Source organism: Trachurus japonicus, chromosome 3 (genome assembly GCF_045865225.1).
Source record: "Trachurus japonicus isolate A0001 chromosome 3, Traja_1.0".
NCBI classification, from domain to species: Eukaryota; Metazoa; Chordata; class Actinopteri; order Carangiformes; family Carangidae; genus Trachurus; species Trachurus japonicus.
Window position 1 is genome coordinate 34,039,423 of NC_140909.1, and position 19,895 is coordinate 34,059,317.

The window sequence follows — 19,895 nt, forward strand, 5'->3', positions numbered from 1 at the left end:
TGCCCAGCTGAAGCCCAACTAGCCCAAGTGAGGCCCATATGGGCCCCAACTGGCCGTGTTTGTAGGGTACTTGTTACCAGTGTCTGTGATGGTCGCGAATCGGTCCGCGGCTCCAGTGCTTCACTCAGACTGTATTTCTTTTTCTTTGTGGTCCTTACTGCTGCTGCTGAGACAGAGAGAGAGAGAGAGAGAGAGAGAGAGAGAGAGAGAGAGAGAGAGAGACTTGGCAGCATCAGAGACAGCTAGTGCAGCTAGCAGCCCCTGCCCTCCTACTCTGCTGCATGTAGCTTCACTGAGCTCCGTCATTGGCTGGAGAGAAAACACAGACTCTCTCGCCATAGATATCTACGCTCTCTCGCGACTCTCTCGCTCTCCACCCAGAAACGTCCACGTGCATAACAAAACAGAGCAAAAGACCAAAATACAGGCAGGGGGAGGGGACGCTGCAGACAGAGCCACCACCACACAGGACTAGAAGCCCAGGTGATGATTAAGATGGACTTCATTTGTACAAGTCTAATGTTTATTTTTGGGCACAAAACACCTTTAAACTACACAAATATATACTCTTAACATTGTATATAAAAGTGTGACGTTATCCACCACTCTGTTGATTGATTTATCATCAGCTTTGTTGTATACAAATGCACATGGCCCAGAGGAGGGTTAGCAAAACAGTGGAAAAGCGACCGGACTTGTATAGTTCCTCTTTAATTCCACTGCTTTTAGATGTGACACCAGGGAAGTGAAGCAAACCTTGTGTGGATTTTGTGCCAATAACCAGCCCTTGTAGTAAACACTTTTTTCCCCCACAAATTCATTCAGGTTCACCCTCTGTGAGCCACTCTACGGAGTATGGAGTGTGTCATAATGTTTCTCTGCCCATACCAGGCGGGTGATGTGTATGTCCTTGTTTCCACCAATATGCCGGTCGCAGCAATACTCAGGGGAGAGCAGCTTGCTTGGTTTGTGGAGCCAGAAGTACTGACTGTGACTTTCATCATGCCACAGAGCCTCCACATTATTTAATTTGTCCTCCATGATGTTTTGATAGCAGGCATCAACTAATTTCTTGACATTTTCCCAGAATCCTCCAAAGATAGCAGCATGGTAGTAGAAATCTCCAGTTTCCATGTAGGCTTTTGATTTTGGGTTTGTGTCATAGGTGAATCTGCGCTTTGGAAGTTTGTAAAAGTGGGCATGGAGCAAAGCCACAGAATCGCCTAGAGCCTCTGGGCCAAATCTCCCTTTAAACTCTTGATCCACATCAAAGCAGAAGACATAATCAAAGTGGTTACGAATCTCTGATTCTATGACTTCTGATATTGTCTTCATGCGCATCATAGAGATGTCCTGCCACCTTGAGTGCTTTTCCACATGCTTAATCTTTAGGCTTCGCTGAGGAGCTAGCTCAATGTGTGGTACCTCCTTTGGTAGATCTGTAAATATGTAATATGTCACTGGTAAACTCAACATAAAGTGTTGTTCTGCAGAGGTTAGGAAGGTCTTGAGGTATGCATCCAGGTACCTTAGAAACAGATGGCAAAGATAATCAATGATGATCCTATAAATTATAATTATGTGAAAAATACCACAAAAATATTGTTTTTTTCCCCATTCCATCTTATCGCTTTTAGTCTTCATCAATAGTAAAATATTTTCTTTGAATTTCCGAACATTGCACATGATGGCGCAGAAGTGGAAGTGTTCACCAATAGTGAAAACAATGTCTGTGCCCATTTGAATGGGCACATAAAATCTGAGGGATGACGTAGGGTTCAGGGGATTCTTGGCAACACTATGAAACAGGGCATTGAAAAGGAAGAATAAAACAATTATCCCTCTTCCTCTACCGTCGGAAAAAACATTGTGACGTGATGAAGTTGGTCTACAATATTTACCGTATGTTCAGTCTGTAACTGGTCTAACTGTACTTTTTGTTCCGGTGGTTTCTGCACCCAGGTATTGAAAAATCATATAAACACAATGCACAAACCTTCCAACAGCAAACACAGTGAGGGCCACAGAAGAATTGTGTTTGACATGCATTTGGTTGAGAAGATGGGGGTTAAACACCCCCTCCCAGATGATGGGAGCTTTCCAAGATGTGATCGTCTGAACATCTTTTCTTGCTCTGAAGAGACAGATGAAAACAAATGATGTTATTCTAAGGTCAGTGGTCTCGGTGTAAGGAGGATTCTAATATGTGCAATTTAATCTCATATGGATAGTTAAGTGGATGAATTGTTTGAAAGAAAAAATTCCAAATTGTATGTAAATGACTGTCTCATGGTCAAAGAGCTAATAGAGTTTCACTGATTGATTGTTTCAATCATATACTTGGAATAAAACAGGTCAGATATACACAAATTCCACTTGTCAATTTTGCTGTAAAATCCTCTGAAAAAAAGAAGGTCTGGACTGGGTCATTTAAATTGATATAAAACCTATTGTAATCATGATAGTGATAGCTTGACTTCAATACTGATTCTTAACAATACCTTTTGTTAAAATCAATTTCATAAAATTGGTATCGAAAAGAAGAAAAAAAAAACTAGAAAATGTACCTGCAGAAATTTTGAGAGTGGGGGCTCCTAGGGGTGTGTCAACAAACCCATGACCTTAAGGTCAAGAGTGACACATTGTATAGAGGATAGATAATCAGACAGACACATGATCATCTTTCCCTGAGCACTCACATTGAGGGGCTGTCAACCTGTATGTGTGTACTTGTGTGTGTGCAAGATTATGTATTAGTGCATGTGTGTGTTTGTGTGCAAACATGTGTGTGTGTGTGTGTGTGTGTTGGACTTTGACAATGAAGTAGGTTATGAACACCAAGAACATCCTACATGTTCCTAATAATCTGATACCTGTGTGTCAGTGACCTCAGAGGTTGCAACAGTAATTGTACCTGCTCAGTCATCTGAGGGAAACTCAGGCTTACAACTTAAGCATCCCTAATTGTAATCACATAAAGTAAATAGTGATGGGCAAACAGTTCTTTACAGCATACTGAATCACTAGAATCAGTTCATTAAAAAGAGTCGGTCAAGAGATCTGTTCCAAATCATTCAATGATTGGTGGCAACCCTGACTGCCTAGTGTTTAGTCTGACTCACTGAACCGAACCATTCATGATTCAGGCCTGAGGCTCACATTTACTGTGTAGAACGTTCAGTGAACTTATCAGTATGTCACATACTGATACGTTCACTGAATGTACAACACAGATTTTTGCAGGCAACACAACACTATTTTCTGTATTATGTTAAGTGAACTCGAGGTTTGCAAATGATTCAATGTGCGAACGTCTGTGTAGTACATTCAGTGAACATACCATTTATCAGTATGTTCATCTCTGAGTGACAGTTCATTCACTGAACATGCTGACTACTTCAACTTCAACTTTTATTCATTTTGTCCCCCGGGGGGGCAATTGGTTTTGCAGTAGACAAGCAAGGGACATGGGGATAACACAACCCCTGAGACAAAACACATACACATCCAATTACACCAACCACAGTTCCATCAACACAGGGATGGTGATCCGCAATGCACAATCCACAAGTCAACAATAGAAAGATGCATGTCAGTAGTACAGAAATCAATATCTGTAAAAATATAAAGTGCAACAACACTGCATGTAAAAATAAAAATAAAAAACAAGGTGCAAAAACACTCAATGCATGTAGCATGTAGCATGGGTCCCAGCCATAGAAGAGCTCTGTCAGTTAAGAGCTGGTTAACTCCTCCCCTGACCAGAGTTTAAAATGGAGATGGCTGCAGGGATAAAAGAGTGCTTGTATCTGTTGCTCTTAACAGGAGGGAACCTAAACCTGGCACCAGGGCAAGGTCTGAAATTCCCTAAACAAGGGGTGGGTGACATCTGACAAGATGCTTCTGGCCTTCCTCTCTATCTGTCTGGTGAACAGGTCAGAGAGTGTGCTCTGCTGAACTCCCAGAATCTTGCCACTCATCTTGACTATTTTCATGAGTGCATTTTGGGATTTAAAATTGAGGTTCCCATACCAGCAAATTACAGAAAAAGTAAGTACAGACTCCACACAAGATTTATAAAACAAGGTCATGAGGGATCTGTCCACATGAAAGGATGACAGCTTCCTCAAACAAAACAAGTACTGCTGCCCCTTTTTACATAGCATGTCAGTGTTGTCATTAAAATTCAGCTTTTTGTCAATGATAGACCCCAAGTACTTATACCTCTCCACAGACTATCACCTGACCCTTGATGATAGTAGCCTGGCGGGGTGTGGGCTGCCGCCTGAAGTCGATGCTCATGTCCTTTGTTTTAGTAACATTCAACTTCAGGAAAGATTTATCACACCATTGTACAAATTCGTCCACAACAGGACCATGATTATTTACAGTGCCATATAGAAGACTTAAAATGACAGAGTGGTCCGCAAGTTTCAAAATGTATCAGTTCTCATACTCACTCCGGCAATCATTAGTGTACAGTATGTAAAGGAGTGGTGAGAGAACACATCCCTGGGGGGAGCCCAATGGTACCCAATGGCCCAATGGTACGTTCACTGTGCACAGACGCCCACGAGCGACACAACAACTCGTTCACTAATGATACAGTGCTACTTTGAGTAGTAGGTTCAGTAAAATCTAACTTTGTCAGATAAAGGAGGAAAGAGAAGCAAAACAGCGGAACAAAATCTATGGAATGCGGATGTCAGATGGATGTAATTGTGGATGGGTGTAATCGTATTTTTTTTTTTATATATATTTTTTGGCTTTTTGCCTTTATTTGATAGTCCACAGTAGAGATAGACAGGAAAGGGGGAGGCAGAGAGAGGGGGAATGACATGCAGGAAAGGGCTGCCCGACGCAGGATTCGAACCGGGGTCGCCTGCGGTGAGGACTGTAGCCTCTACATGGGGCTGCCGCTCTACCCACTGCGCCACACACCGCCCCGTGTAATCGTATTTTTGTGTAATTTTGAGAACCTTAAGTAAGTTAGACTTACCTAAAATTAAAAGTTATGTATGTACTAACAAACTAAAGTTTCTAAACAATACACCATTTGAATAAAATGCCCTAACTTCTGAACCTATGGCCAAAAAGGTTAGATCTCTTACCTAACGTTTAGGGTGATGTGGATATCAGCATCCGTCAGTTTTCTTTCATTAGACTCCAGCAGTTTGCCTTGAAGGTTGGGGCTTGATAAATACCTGATTTAAAAGAAACTGGATCATTTAAAACCTATTGTAAACATGATGGTGATACCTTGACTTCAATACTGATTCTTAACAATACCTTTTGTTAAAATCAATTTGATAAAATGGTATTGGAAAAAAAAAAAAAAAAATGGAGAATTTCCCCATTTTGAGAGTGGGGGCTCGGTCAAGAGTGACACAGAGATAGATAATCAGACAGACACATGATCATCTTTCCCTGAGCACTCACATTGAGGGGCTGTCAACCTGTCTGTGTGTACTTGTGTGTGTGCATGATTATGTATTAGTCAGTGCATGTGTGTGTTTGTGCACAAACATATGTGTGTTGGACTTTGACAATAAAGTAAGTTATGAACACCACAAACATCCTACATGTTCCTAATAATCTGATACCTGTGTGTCAGTGACCTCAACAGTCAGCTGCTTGGTCATCTAAGTGAGATTAAGTTAAAATGCACCTGTCAAATTCAGGCTTACAATTTAAGCATCCCTAATTATAGTCACAAAGTAAATAGTGAATAGAGAGTACTGAATCACTAGAATCAGTTCATTAAAAAGAGTCGGTGAAGAGATCCGTTCCAAATCATTCGAATGACTGGCGGCAACCTTGACTGCTTAGTGTTTAGTCTGACTCCCTGAACCGAACCATTCATGATTCAGGCCTGAAGCTCACATTTACTGTGTTCACTGAATGTACTACACAGATTTTTGCAGGCAACACAACACTACTTTCTGTATTATGTTCAGTGAACTCGAGGTTTGCGAACGAGTCAATGTGCGAACGTCTGTGTAGTACATTCAGTGAACATACCGTTTAGTATGTTCAGCCCTGAGTGACAGTTCATTCACTGAATGTGCTGATGAATGGTACGTTCACTGAATGTGCTACACAGGGACATTCCGTTCCATCCATCATCATCATAGCAACCGTTACTATGTAAACAAGGTCCGTCAAGCTTCGGACCTCCGACCACAAGCAAAGTGTATTGTCGGACAGTAGTTACCCGAAGAGTTTGGCTGGGGGAGTCGTGTTCTTCCATTCCATTCCGAAACACCACTGTTCCGACCCCCCGGCAGCTGTCCATGGTGCTGAACCGGGTTACGTTGTTTACACTTTGAGTTGTGGCTTGTCTGTGAACCGCGCGCTGCTCAGGGACTGGGCAGATCTGTCCCACTTGCTTTTTCCCCCACTCCTTTTATTTTATTTATTTGTGGGACATCTCCCACAGAGTAAAATAAATACACTTTTTCACTCACAGCAAAAATTCTTTGCTTGATGCTTTGGTTGTGTTTAGGCAATGATAAAAGGAGTTGGTTAAGTTTAGTATTGCAGTTAATTATTTCTGGCTGCATCGGTCTGCCCATTTGAAGTGGGGGGGTTTGGGTTTTTGTGTAATTTCGAGAACCTTAAGTTAAGTAAGTTAGACTTACCTAAAATGAAAAGTTATGTATGTACTAACAAATTAAAGTTTTTAACAATATTACACCATTTGAATAAAATGTCCTAACTTCTGAACCTATGGCCAAAAAGGTTAGATCTCTTACCTAACGTTTAGGGTGATGTTGAAATCATCATCCATCAGTTTTCTTTCACTGAACAACGGCAGTTTGCCTTGAAGGTTGGGGCTTGTAAGATACCTGATTTAAAAGAAACTGGAGTAAAACCATTTCGAAGTGATTCTTACAAATTAATTACATTGGCTGAAATTAGGCCTTTGGTAGGCTACTTACCATAAATAGGGCAAGAGAATGAAAAACAACAGAAGCCAGAGCCATGACTTTGCAATGGGAAAACTGGAATGATGCAAAATCACACAAACACACACAAAAAATCCTTCAGCTAAACCTGTAATAATGTAAATGTTGTAAAGTGTGCATAATTGTTTATCTGAGATCTACATGTTCCACAAGAGGAATTTTGCAGAAAGACAGCATAAAACAAAACAACCTCACAAAGAAAAAAGTGGATAGGCTATACAGTAGGGGTGGTCTGGTCTGAGCCACTCATTAATTTTCATACAGAAAATGTTGTCACTGAGAGACCATCACTGGAGACATATCACTGAAAGGTAAGAGATTACCTCATACCTCATAGCTGTGACAATGTGAACAGGTTTCCAGCAAATAAAGTTAGAAGAAAGTTAAAGTTCTCTGTTGGCTTGTGGATGAAATGGCACCTTCAAGAAAATGACATATGGTGACACACATAAATAAAATAATTTACACAGACATAACTGTTTAATGCATTTTTAGTTCTGTCAAAGTTAACACGTTCATTTTGGCGATTAATTTTAAACATTTAACATGTTCGAAAAAAATAACGTTGTTTTGTTTACTTACGGTGGCGGCTGACCCTTTGGTCACGTGTGCAGACAAACCAGGCGACGTCACTTTATTAAGTTTTAATATTTTTCATGTGAGAAAGTAACCGTTTAGATCCCCAACATGTGGTCAGTTTATCCAAATGACGCCTGTTTGGAAGTTAGTTCCGACGTTTTGGTAGAAGTGAAGTTCACCTGTGGGAGCAGCAGGTCATCTCAGAGGCAGCAGCCGGTCTCCTGGGGTGATAGGCCGGTCAACCTGCGTCGTCATCCCGGGGGAGAAAACAAGCTGATTAGAATTTATCATCAGGTTTTTAGAGGTTTACCGCCGGCTTTTTTGTGCCAAATTTGTACCTCACAGGAGAGGAACTGTATTCAACGTTTACAGAAAGCCATTAAATATATTTTCTTTGTGTTTATAGAAAAAAAGAAGACATGAGTCACTGGCTCTCCAGCCGGTTCAGCTGCAGCTCCACAGTCAGAGGAGCCTCTGCTGTCCCTCTCTCTTCAGCCTGGTGTTTGAACAGTTCAACATTGTAAGATCTAGATGCTGCAGCTGTAGAACCGTGAGTATTTTATAACGGCAGAAAAAAAAAAAAAGAACTAGAACATTTCCTCTCGGGAAATTTTGAATGGGCCACGGGAGCTACTGCGGGTTGTGCCATCTCTGTCAACATGGGAATCAAACCCACGATCTTAAGGTCAAGACAGAGCTGATCAGACAGACACATGATCATCTTTCTATAAGCACTGATATGGAGGAGCTGTAACCACGTTAGGTTAACTGTGTGTGTGTGTGTGTGTGTGTGTGTGTGTGTGTGTAACTGTAATCACATGAAGCTGGTTCTAGAGTCTGTGTGTGTGTGTGACTGACTTGACACATAGTTAGTTAGTAGCTGCATCCTGTGTCAGTCTGATTTAGCTGTGTCTGTGTTTATAAACATTTAAACGAGCGCCAGGTGGATTGTTTATGAAGTTAACGAGCTCTCGCCTGAGGATCAAAGAGGTTACCACGGCGATAGGGGCCCCCGCAGGCTGAGACAGACAGAAACGTGGAGAAAAAGAGCCATTTTCTGCCTCTGCACCGGTCTCACATTTAGGCTTAGCATGACAAAACGGTAACTCCTATCAGAACAAAACACAGAACACGTTGCTCTAAGGACTTCCTGAAAATTTCGGTACGATTTGGTGTTTCTACAGTAAATATTTTGGCGACGCTGGCAGTTTTAAAACATCAGGCCGTTCTGCTTCTCTCAGAAAATATTTGTATTGGACTCAATGAGGAGCAGAGACAGACGTGGCCACACTTAGAGGCTCAGAGTTTAAATTCTGTAAGTCTCTCTGATATTTTGAGCAGATTAAGAGATCGAGGATGAGCTCGTCTACAACCGTGGCCGAAATTATGTGTGTAGAGTGTAAATTGTGGCCGTTTGGAGTTTGGATAGAGAAAAAATCTGGAGTTTTTCTGGCATCTCTCCCACTCTAACCGATGATGTCACCCACTCTGACACGAACATTCCGTGCAATACACACCCATTATAATCTAATAATTTCTCCAAAAATGATCATGGTCATTGATCATGGATTGATCAAAAACTATATGACCTATCAAAACGTGGAGTAATACGACAATACACAAGACTTGTGTCTACTGTTTAAAGTTTAAATGGATTCTCTAGGTGAAAGTATGCCTGAGCAGTAGACGTTTGTTAAACTCCAATGATTGGTCTTTTTCGCTCTTTTTTTTCCGCCCGTCCCATTGACTTACATGCAAAATTTTTGCGCAGTTTTTCGCGACCTACGTCGCGAAAAATTCGTACACTGTTAAGAAAAGTAATAGCATACCGATCCCGATCAAACCGCACGTTTTGATATATAATTTGGCAATCGAAAATCGTCCGGAAGATGAAAAATAAAAATAAAAACTAGGAAAAAATCCACACAATAACAGTAGTGTTGGTCCCTGCAGCTATTTCATAGCTGTTGGGACCAGTGCTCGGTGCGATTGCCCGTGGCCCTAACTACGTCTATCATCCTCCAGGCACGGTCATTCGCCAATCAGACATCATAGCAACCGTTACTATGTAAACAAGGTCCGTCAAGCTTCGGACCTCCGACCACAAGCAAAGTGTATTGTCGGACAGTAGTTACCCGAAGAGTTTGGCTGGGGGAGTCGTGTTCTTTCCCTTCCCAAAGCTGGACCCCGCAGCCGGACCCTTCTCCCCCACTCCCAGCTAAACGTCATGAAAATAAACAAGGTCCAAGGTAAGCTAGCAGGAGGGCTGAATCCGAAGTCACTCACTACTACAGTGTTTCCTCTAGGATTTTTTTTAAAGAGGAACTAAACCCCTAAACCACTTTTTTCTGCTGAAAACAAATGTATTTGGGTATAAGGTAGTGTTGTCAGTTGATTCTGGTCCAACTTTTGACATTTTAGTCAAAATATTTCAATTTGGTGTAGCCTATTTTGTAGTAAAAATGTAGAGTGACTGCCCTCTATGGGTTGAAACACGGCTATTACAATCGAATTTTTCTATTGGCTGAGATGGAGGCAGATGACGTTTTGGAGGCAGCTTTCGTCACCGGCCACTAGCTCCCCGACCAATCAGCACCGGCTGCTGCCTGCCGCTAACGGTTGCTAGGCACTCTAGCTGCTCTGCTGCGGCTAACGGCTGCTAACAGCTGCCTGGATGGGAATCGTTAGTGCGGCCGGCGCTAACGAGCCGTTAACGAGCTAACGAGCCGGCGGATCAGCTGTAGATGCTGTGTCACGGCTCTGGCGTCCTCTCCTAGTAGTGTCCACGCTACTAGTGCTGTTAGAGTAGCTCGTTAGCAGCTCGATAGCGCTAGCAGAAGTGTTGATGTGTGTTTATTACTTTTTTTCTCTTTTGTGTGATTTCGCGGGTGTGAATGGGGCGCAAGGGGGAGGGGGGAGGGGGGATCGGAGAGTGCTCCTGGAGTCCCGCCCATAATCAAGGCATTTTTTGAATTTCAAGCTTAGAGCACGTCATCCAAAACTGAGGGGTTTAGTTCCCCTTTAAGGAATGGTGGCGGCTGTCGGATGGGGGGGCGATCGGACCTTACAACTTTCACTTTCACCAGGCACTGCTGCAGCACTCTCTCTCTCTCTCTCTCTCTCTCTCTCTCTCTGTGTGTGTGTGTGTGTGTGTGTGTGAAACAAACAGGAGGAGAAGATGAATGAACGGAAGACATGCAGCTTCCGAAATCACGCCTTTCCGACAATAGATGGCTAATAGCGGGTTTTCCATTTTTTCTAAATACCCGCTATTCCGAAAAGGCTTTTGGGAAACCCCCCCACTCTGAACGGACAGACAGACATAATCAGAAAGGAACCTGAGGCTGATCCTTTTTTCCTTTTTGGAGTCAAACGGATCATGTGCATAATTAACTGCAAAACAAGCAAATGACATAGGCTAATGTTCATTATTCTTCTAGCCTGTCTCTACCTGGTCTTTTTACTAAACTTAACCAACTCCTTTCTTGCCTAAGCCCAATCAAAGCATCTCCCTCAGTCAGCTTTTAGCACGAGCAGCGGCTGCAGCAGCCTCGCGCCCGTGTGAGCTCAAGCCGGCTTCAGCCGTGCTCGAGCTGAGCAGAGAAAAATTTTTATTTCCTATTTCTTTTACTGTGTGGGAGATCTCCAACAACGGAGTCAGGGAGAAAGCAAGTGGGACAGATCTGCCCAGTCTCTGAGCAGCGCACGTTTCACAGACAAGCCACAGAGTGTATGGTTCAGCACCTTGGGGGGGGGGGGGGTGTCGGAACAGCAGTGTTTCGGAGTGGAGGTGTGTCAGAATGGAGAGCCGTCCCCGCAGAGGTGTATTTCGCGACAATTAAAAAAAATAGAAGGACCTGTACGTATGAGGAAACACTGTACTATATAGTGCACTTACCACAGATTGAATGGTGTCACAGCTCTCCTCTCGGTGGGGAGAAAAAAAGAAAAGAAGCTCGTTACGTAGGCTAGGTAACTAGATCAGGAAGGAACATCTGAATAAAGGCACAATTTACTGCACCAGCCTGTTGCACACATGCAGAGAGTTAGACGTGTGAGTGTCAAAAAAAGAAAAAAAAAACATGGAGTGTGAGAAGAAGCGAGTGTTCAGGGACCGTCAGAGACCCCTGATATTTTTAGTATTTGGATGAACATCTCTGAGAGAGATACGTTATATCTCACACAGGCTCTGCCCTCTACTGGACTCTATGGGTACAACTCTACTCCAATCGCTTACGCGCAGTGGCCCACTGAAATTTGCATGTACCTGGCTGGCCAATAGGTGTGCCTACCTGACCCGCCCCTTTTGCGGGTATGTTAGCAGGTGCATCGCCAACTGCCCTCATTCTTTTTACTTTCAGTGTCGGCAAATGCCTACTGACACATCATCTCCAAGGATGGAGTCACCGCTTCAAGAACAAGGCCCCTGCCCAGCCTGCCCCAACAAACCTGCATCTACTCTGTTTTGAGTGTCTCAGGAGGGAGCACGCCATCGCCAGAGCCTTGCCGAGACATCACGCGTGTCCGCTGGGGAGCGCTTTCCCAGGAGGCAGGCGTGATACAGGCGCTGCCAATCCTGGGACAGCCGCTTTAAGCCTGGCTCCTAAAAGGGAGAGGCTAATGTGGACTGCGCAGGTGGTGCAAACCATCCAGGCGGCTAGGGCTGGATCCACCATTGCCTGTTACACGGCCAAGTGGTTGGGTTTCCAGCATTGACATGAAGAGAGGGGAGTGGACCCACTGACATGTTCAGTGGGGGACACTTTTTCCTTTCTACAGCTTTCGGTTGATAGAGGGCTGTCTCACGCGATTATTAAGGTTTACGCTGCAGCCATCTCATCATGCCACGACGGGTTGGGCGAAGGTCCAGTCTTCACCCACCCTGCCTAGTAAAAATTACTTTGGTATAACTCTGGATAGAAGTTGCACTGTGAATGTGTGTATTAATTCCGCAGGAACGAGAAGTAACCAAAAAAAATTAATTAAACAGCATAAAGTGGTAAAAATTGTGTTTTTACGCATCCCTGTGCATCTGGCGTGTACCACGTGTGTGCCGGACGCACGCTATTTATCTATTTAAAACACACCATACTTGCAAACTGAACCACTGTAGGGGAGTCTGGGGGCTATGTATTATTATTATTATTATTATTATATTGTTGCTGTACGGAGTCAAATACGACGAAGAGCTAGTCGCGGGGAACATAGGACCCTTTTTTAAAAAAAGGTCCTATGTTCCCCGGGTCTTCTTGGGGGAAAGTGGGGAACATACAGATGTAGCCACCTAGAAGTTCCCCCTGGTCCCTGGTGGGACCACTGTGGGACCGTGATGGGTCCGTGGCGGGTCCGTGACGGGCTCCCGCTTGGCCCGTGGCGATAATTTAATCCTCCGCGATGACGTAGCGAACGCAGCCACGACTGTTAACGCCCCTCTGCAGCCCGTGTGAAAATCAGCTGCAGTGTCTCATTTGTCCACGGGGAGGAGCAGTGATTTTGACCCGAGTTAATCTGTCAATCACTTTTCCTCCTCCTTTCTTTTTTCCCTCAGATGAATTGCTATAATTGCCTCCAAAACAGGCGATCTATAAGTAGCTTCAAAGATAAATAAACACTGACAGAGCACAAATAAAAATGTATATAACTCGCACTTTACCTGTCTACAGATTTTGCATTCTAGTAAATGTTTGCCTTGTGGTGGTTTTAATGTTAACACTGAAGCATACGCAAATAAACCCTAACCAATAAATAAACAACATGCCAACGTGTCCGTGAATATAAACGCATGAGACTGTTGAAAAATTAAAGTGTGGTCCTAAGTGACCGCCCTTATATTCAAACAAGAGGAAAGAGAAATAATTATGAGGTTCATAAATTAAAACACCATGATAGTGCGTCGTGCGCCCTCGCCATGGCACAGCTGAGACTTAACATGGGCTACTGGATGTTTGTTGTTTGTTTGTGTGAAACCTGCAATATAAACAGTTATTTACAAGCCCCTCTTTCATCATTGATATGTCAAATCACTTATGTCATCAATTACTGTCTAATACTTAACCGATATACTCATATTTTTATATTTTTGCCACAAAATGAGCCGCCCGGGATGGTAACTTTAAGTGAGTTTTTAAAACCCTCATACCTGATGTGGACATTTTTGACCACTAGGGGGTGCATTTTCTCCACTGATTTCACACTGGCAATAGTTATCCTCATCATATTGGTCCAGTTGTGTATTTTTTGATTATTTTTCGAATTTCACTTTTCTTTGTCCAAAAAGACACACCAAAAAACATCCAAATACCTACTGCTCGTCTGTAATGTCCCTCTTGTATTGAAGCCCCGACATGAGAAATTGTTCCGCTGGTCAGTGCAAATCTCGCAGGAAGAGCAGTGAACTGAGACACTGGGAGCTTCCGCTACAAACAAGCTTAAAATGTATTTTTTTTTTTTTTCGGAACATTTTCTCATGTCGGGGCTTCAGTACAAGAGGGACATTACAGACGAGCAGTTTGGAGGTATGTGGATGTTTTTTGGTGTATCTCTTTGGACGAAGAAAAGTGGTATCCATTCACAACCATTATATGGACAAATACTGCTGCGCGGACCCCCCCATAACTCAGAGAAGGCACGGATGAATCTGAAAATTCTCACAGCTCTTAGTTGACATGAGGGTGAGTAGATAATGAGTGAAATTTGAATTTTGGGTGAACTATCCCTTTAATTTGGGAAAGTGGATTTTTGTTCACTTTTAAAATGACCTAAAAACGGCATACGTTAATATTTTTTTCCCATTTTTTTAATAAATATTTTTTTCCACTTAACTATAATTCTAGAAGCTGATGCTCTTGTTGTGTTTTGATACAGTAGTAGCTGTCTCACCAATGCGGCCAGACACAACCAGTCATGTTAGCTCCTCTCATTCTTATCTGTATTGTAATTGGCGGACACCTGTCTGCACCTGTGGGGAGGAGGTAGGCTAGGTCTTGTTTATGTACTGTAGGGTGCCCTCACCAGTAACTTACTTAGCCTGATTGTTGTTAGGCTGGTAGAGCGCCATTAAAACTATGTTAAGATGATTTTCTGTGCTTAAAAATAAAATAAAAAACTTAAAAAAGTATCTCACCTAATGGAACTGGACACTGGACACTATAGGCACTATATCAGGGGTACTCAAATACAAATCTTCAAGGGTCACAAAGATGTTTTTCAATGGCTCGAATGTCCATTTTTTGAGGTCTGTCAGGGCACATGTTATAAATTGTACTGTAATATTCAAAATATGTCCTTTTTATTCAAAACAACAACAAAAATATGCACTTGAATAAAATATAATTTCCATTTTAACAAAATTTAAATAAATACTTGAATAAAACAAGAAACACCACTTGTCATGGAACTAAAACAAATAGGATTAAGAGAGGGTTAAAAATCAAGAATGCTAAAATCAAACCAAATGTTCAGTTTAGTACGGAAGCCCTAAAGGGCCAAGTCCGTATAAATGTTTTTATTATCGTTTTCTCGTGATAACGACTTATTATTTCTTTATCTCAAGATAACAAAGTCTGTTTTCTCGTGATAACGACTTATTATTTCGTTATCTCGAGATAAAAAAGTCTGTTTTCTCGTGATAACGAATTAATTTATTTCGTTATCTCGAGATAACAAAGACCGTTTTCTCGTGATAATGAAATAATCATAGAATGTGTGGTTGACATGGTTGCCTAGCAACATGTTTCCCCGGTGCAATCGCTTCTGCTTACGGGGAAGTAGCAGCTGGTTAGCCGCTGTATGTTCGTAGCAGGGGGCTACTACGTATTAACTGACTCGCCGCTCTGTGTGTGTGTGTCGCGGTGATAATTTAACCGTGAAAAGTAGGCTACAACACACACGACATAACGTTACAGCCGCAGTGTTGTGAGTGAATCATGTCGGGACAACCAGGCTTCATGAATCCGCTTCACAGACCCCGGTGCTTGGCCGCCGCCGCCGCTGCTCTAGTGGCGGCCGGGCACCGGGGTCTGTGAAGCGGATTCATGAAGCCTGGTTGTCCCGACATGACTCACTCACAACACTGCGGCTGTAACGTTATGTTGTGAGTTGTTGTAGCCTACTTTTCGGCTACAACACACACAACATAACGTTACAGCCGTGTTGTGAGTGAATCATGTCGGGACCAGAGCGATTGCTGGTCTGGACAACCAGGCTTCATGAACCCGCTCCACAGACCCCGGTGCCCGGCCGTAGGTGGCTCACACACCCGGGGAAGGACATCCTGGCAGTTAAGAGGAGAAACTTTCTGCTTCTTGTTGTTGTTGTTGTTAAGTTTAGGAGCAGCGCAGCGGCTCGCGGCTGCAGCTCTGTTCACTTCATACACTGAGAATTGAGTCAGTGTATGAAGTGAACAGAGCTGCAGCCGCGAGCCGCTGCGCTGCTCCTAAACTAGAAGCAGAAAGTTTCTCCTCTTAACTATGCTGCCAGTATGGCCTTCCCTGGGTGTGTGAGCCCGGCCGCCCCCGCCGCCGCTGCTGCTACGGCGGGGAAGGCGAAGCTCAGGGCTCACACACCCTCACTGCCAGGATGTCCTTCCCCGGGTGTGTGAGCCACCTACTGCCGGGCACCGGGGTCTGTGGAGCGGGTTCATGAAGCCTGGTTGTCCAGACCAGCAATCGCTCTGGTCCCGACATGATTCACTCACAACTCTGCGGCTGTAACGTTATGTTGTGTGTGTTGTAGCCGAAAAGTAGGCTACAACACACACAACATAACGTTACAGCCGCAGTGTTGTGAGTGAGTCATGTCGGGACAACCAGGCTTCATGAATCCGCTTCACAGACCCCGGTGCCCGGCCGCCACTAGAGCGGCGGCGGCGGCGGCGGCGGCCAAGCACCGGGGTCTGTGAAGCGGGTTCATGAAGCCTGGTTGTCCCAACATGATTCACTCACAACACTGCGGCTGTAACGTTATGTCGTGTGTGTTGTAGCCTACTTTTCACGGTTAAATTATCACCGCGACACACACACAGAGCGGCGAGTCAGTTAATACGTAGTAGCCCCCTGCTACGAACATACAGCGGCTAACCAGCTGCTACTTCCCCGTAAGCAGAAGCGATTGCACCGGGGAAACATGTTGCTAGGCAACCATGTCAACCACACATTCTATGATTATTTCATTATCACGAGAAAACAGTCTTTGTTATCTCGAGATAACGAAATAAATTAATTCGTTATCACGAGAAAACAGACTTTGTTATCTCGAGATAACGAAATAATAAGTCGTTATCACGAGAAAACGATAATAAAAAAAATGTATACGGACTTGGCCCTTTAGGGCTTCCGTAGTTTAGCAATTAACAAAAAAAAAAAAAAAACAGCACCTCCATAGAGTCCTTTGGTAAACAAACATATCAAGATCTCAGGAATCAGAGTGTAATGACAGACATTTTACATTCTAAATGTGTCAGTGTGAAACACTGCTTAATGAGAGAAATGGCATCTTGTGTCTAGGGATGCACATGATTAACCGTTAACAATAACAAGAACTTTGACCGATTAATAGGCTACTATCAGTTATTTAGCCTATTTATTTTATTAGCTTGCTGGCGTGTCGAAGAGGAAGGTCAGACAATAAATGTAGCCTACACGGACATAGATGTGAATCACCTGTAACAACGGCGCTGAAGAAAAAAAGAAATAAAAGAGGACGTCGCTGCTCTTCAGCCTGTTCACCTGCAGCTCTCCTGCAGCTCCACAGAGAAGCTGTCAGAGGAGCTCTGCTGTTCCTTCAGTGTAGTGCAGGGGTACTGAAATACAAATTTTCAAGGGCCACAAAGATGTTTTTCAATGGCTCAAAGGTCAATTTATTGAGGTCGGTCAGACCACATGTGATTTATTGTACTGTGATATTCAAAAGATGTCCTTTTTATGAACAGTTTTTTTTTTTTTGAAAGCGTAGACAAAGATGTTCAGTGCATTTCCGGAGTTCTTTGTGATGAAAAGTCTCAGTTATGGCAAAACGTGATATTTGAGAAGCTAGAACCAGAAAAAATGACCTCAACAATTATTTGGTCATCAGAATAGTTGCTAACTCTCTGTTGATCACCTGCTCAATTGTTTGACTTATTATTTCAGCTCCAATTACCCATGTGGTGTGTTTACCTGAAAATGTGGTCTTTGGTAGTTTAGTTTTTTGGAATTCCTTGATGCTTACTTGCTGCTTAAAACGCAAACCCCTCTTAAACTTGTGCCTCTGCTCTACTCACACTGTAGACGTGAGTAGACATGTGCAGAGAGCCCTATAGATTTTCATCACATCTTAGAGTCTTTACATAGGTATTGATGGAAAAGTTGATGACCAGTATTGCACCAGGCCCATCACACGGTGCAGAGCTGTGCATGTTCACATGGTGCCTTTGATATCATGCTACTGCCTTATTCAGATGCACAGGGCTGCATGTGTGAGATACTTGAGAGACAGATGAAAGTGACTCAAGGTACTAGCGTTGGGCTGGGAGGTGATATCACCTGCCTCACTTGCAGGAGAACCCCAAAGACTTGAATCTTTATCTGCAGATCCAGAAGCTGGTGATTCAAGGTTAATATGTGCAAGTTTTCAATCAAAAACACAATTGTTGAAGTAGAGAAGTGACACAAATCAATTACAAAATGATTTTCATACCAGAGCACAAAATACAAAAGTATGTAAAACCTTGTTCACATGCTAAAACTCTTTAGTAATGATGAAAAATAACCATTTTCTATAGTATAATGGCATATTATGGAAGATTGTCTTCAATGGAAATACTGGCCCAGCCTCTGCTGTTTTTCAACAGACATTAGGACACAAATCATTTATGCTGTTGGCAAGATTTCTTTGTCTCAAGCTCCATTTTGACACAGTTAAGTGAAACAAAGTCAAATTTCACATTTGTTTCTGTTATTAAGACCGCAGCTATTGAGAGTGTGTGTGTACACAAGACACGGTTTAAGATGCACAGCCAGACCATGGAAACAACTGGGAAAATGTCTGATAACTGTGAGCACAGCAGATATTTGAGACTGAGACTGTGTAGTGTGTTTTCTTGAGCTTTATTTGAAACACTCTGACAAGTCAGTGCTGCTCTTTTTGCAGACTTACTTTTAAACATGTGTATGGTTGTATGGCTCTGAACTCATGAACAATCTCAGGTTTTAATGTTGGTGTTTTGTCCACATGACCACAGGCTCATTATTACTCAAAGACCCTATTTCTTTTGGTAATGGATTTTACATTGATGTGGCTAAACAGTGATTGACATAGCTGAATGTGTTGAAACCAAACCATATACATTTCTCAGTGGGACATATTGCTGTTTTTCTCTTCTGATGATGTTATATCATATCAGTAGTTGCATCTTCTTTTGCCTTGAAAGCACTTTGTGTGCCTTATCCCTATTATTGTGTGCTTTGAGCTCCACTGTGTGGTGTTTCCTGGATGGTCAATTTGTGCCATCTAGTATTTGGTATATCTCCACAATGCATTTTATTGTTTTTTTTCTTCTGTTTTCTAAAAGTCAAAATGTCTTAAAATATGCAACAAAAAGTCTATTTAAAATACAAATCAATCTCTCTCTTTTATTGAGTGTCAGTATCATGATGGAATAAATCATAGCATGAGTACTTCAAGTGATGGAAATAAAGAACAAATGATAGACAGAGGTAAAGGAATACATGATATCGTCATACAAGTGAATTCCCAAAAGAGAAACACAAACACAATTGAATATGCCAACTTTATAATCCTAAACTCACAAAGTTTGGTGTTGCCCACTTGAGGTAGACTTGACGCTAGCTCCCTCGAGTGGTGTAAGGGTGAACTGCACAATATTGTTATTTTTGGTATTCACTCTTCAAACTGTGAAGCTGTGCTGCAGTGAGTCTGAACGTTGTCTGTTTCCAATGGCTGAATTTAATAGGGTATAACTGATGATAGGGTATAACTTTAATGCACCCACAAACACGCACAAGGTGGGTAATAGACTTAGATAAACTGTAGACAATCCAAAGAAGAAAAAAAAAAGTTGGAATCTGTTTGACATAACCTTTAAACCAGAAGGGCTACCCATTTGCTGTGTATGCAAGCAAGCAAGTTCTGATGATAAACTGCCCCCTCCGTGCTGGTATGTCTTTGACTGGGTGATTGGAACGGTGGAGCAGGGTGTGCTGATGTGCCAGATGGTGGCAGTCTATGCATAATGCATCATCGTCCTCAGTCAGACAGGTCCAAGCTGATCTGAGGTCAGCTGAATGACACAGGTTGCTTTTGTGTAGTTCATGCTAAGGGGTGTGGTGGGTTCTTGACATGTTATATTCA

The 19,895-nt window shown here is 42.8% G+C and overlaps 1 protein-coding gene across 1 annotated transcript; it reads right to left on the minus strand.

The window, feature by feature from the left end:
* Window positions 1-788: 788 nt before the first annotated feature.
* On the minus strand, window positions 789-3,980 carry LOC146990263 (N-acetyllactosaminide alpha-1,3-galactosyltransferase-like). The gene is made up of 3 exons (XM_085773041.1): window positions 3,895-3,980; window positions 1,997-2,134; window positions 789-1,528 (listed from the first exon to the last, which is right to left on the minus strand). Exons 1-3 carry the CDS (start codon window positions 3,978-3,980, stop codon window positions 847-849), a joined length of 906 nt encoding a protein of 301 aa, XP_085629167.1. The 3' UTR covers window positions 789-846.
* Between the last annotated feature and the right edge of the window lie 15,915 nt (window positions 3,981-19,895).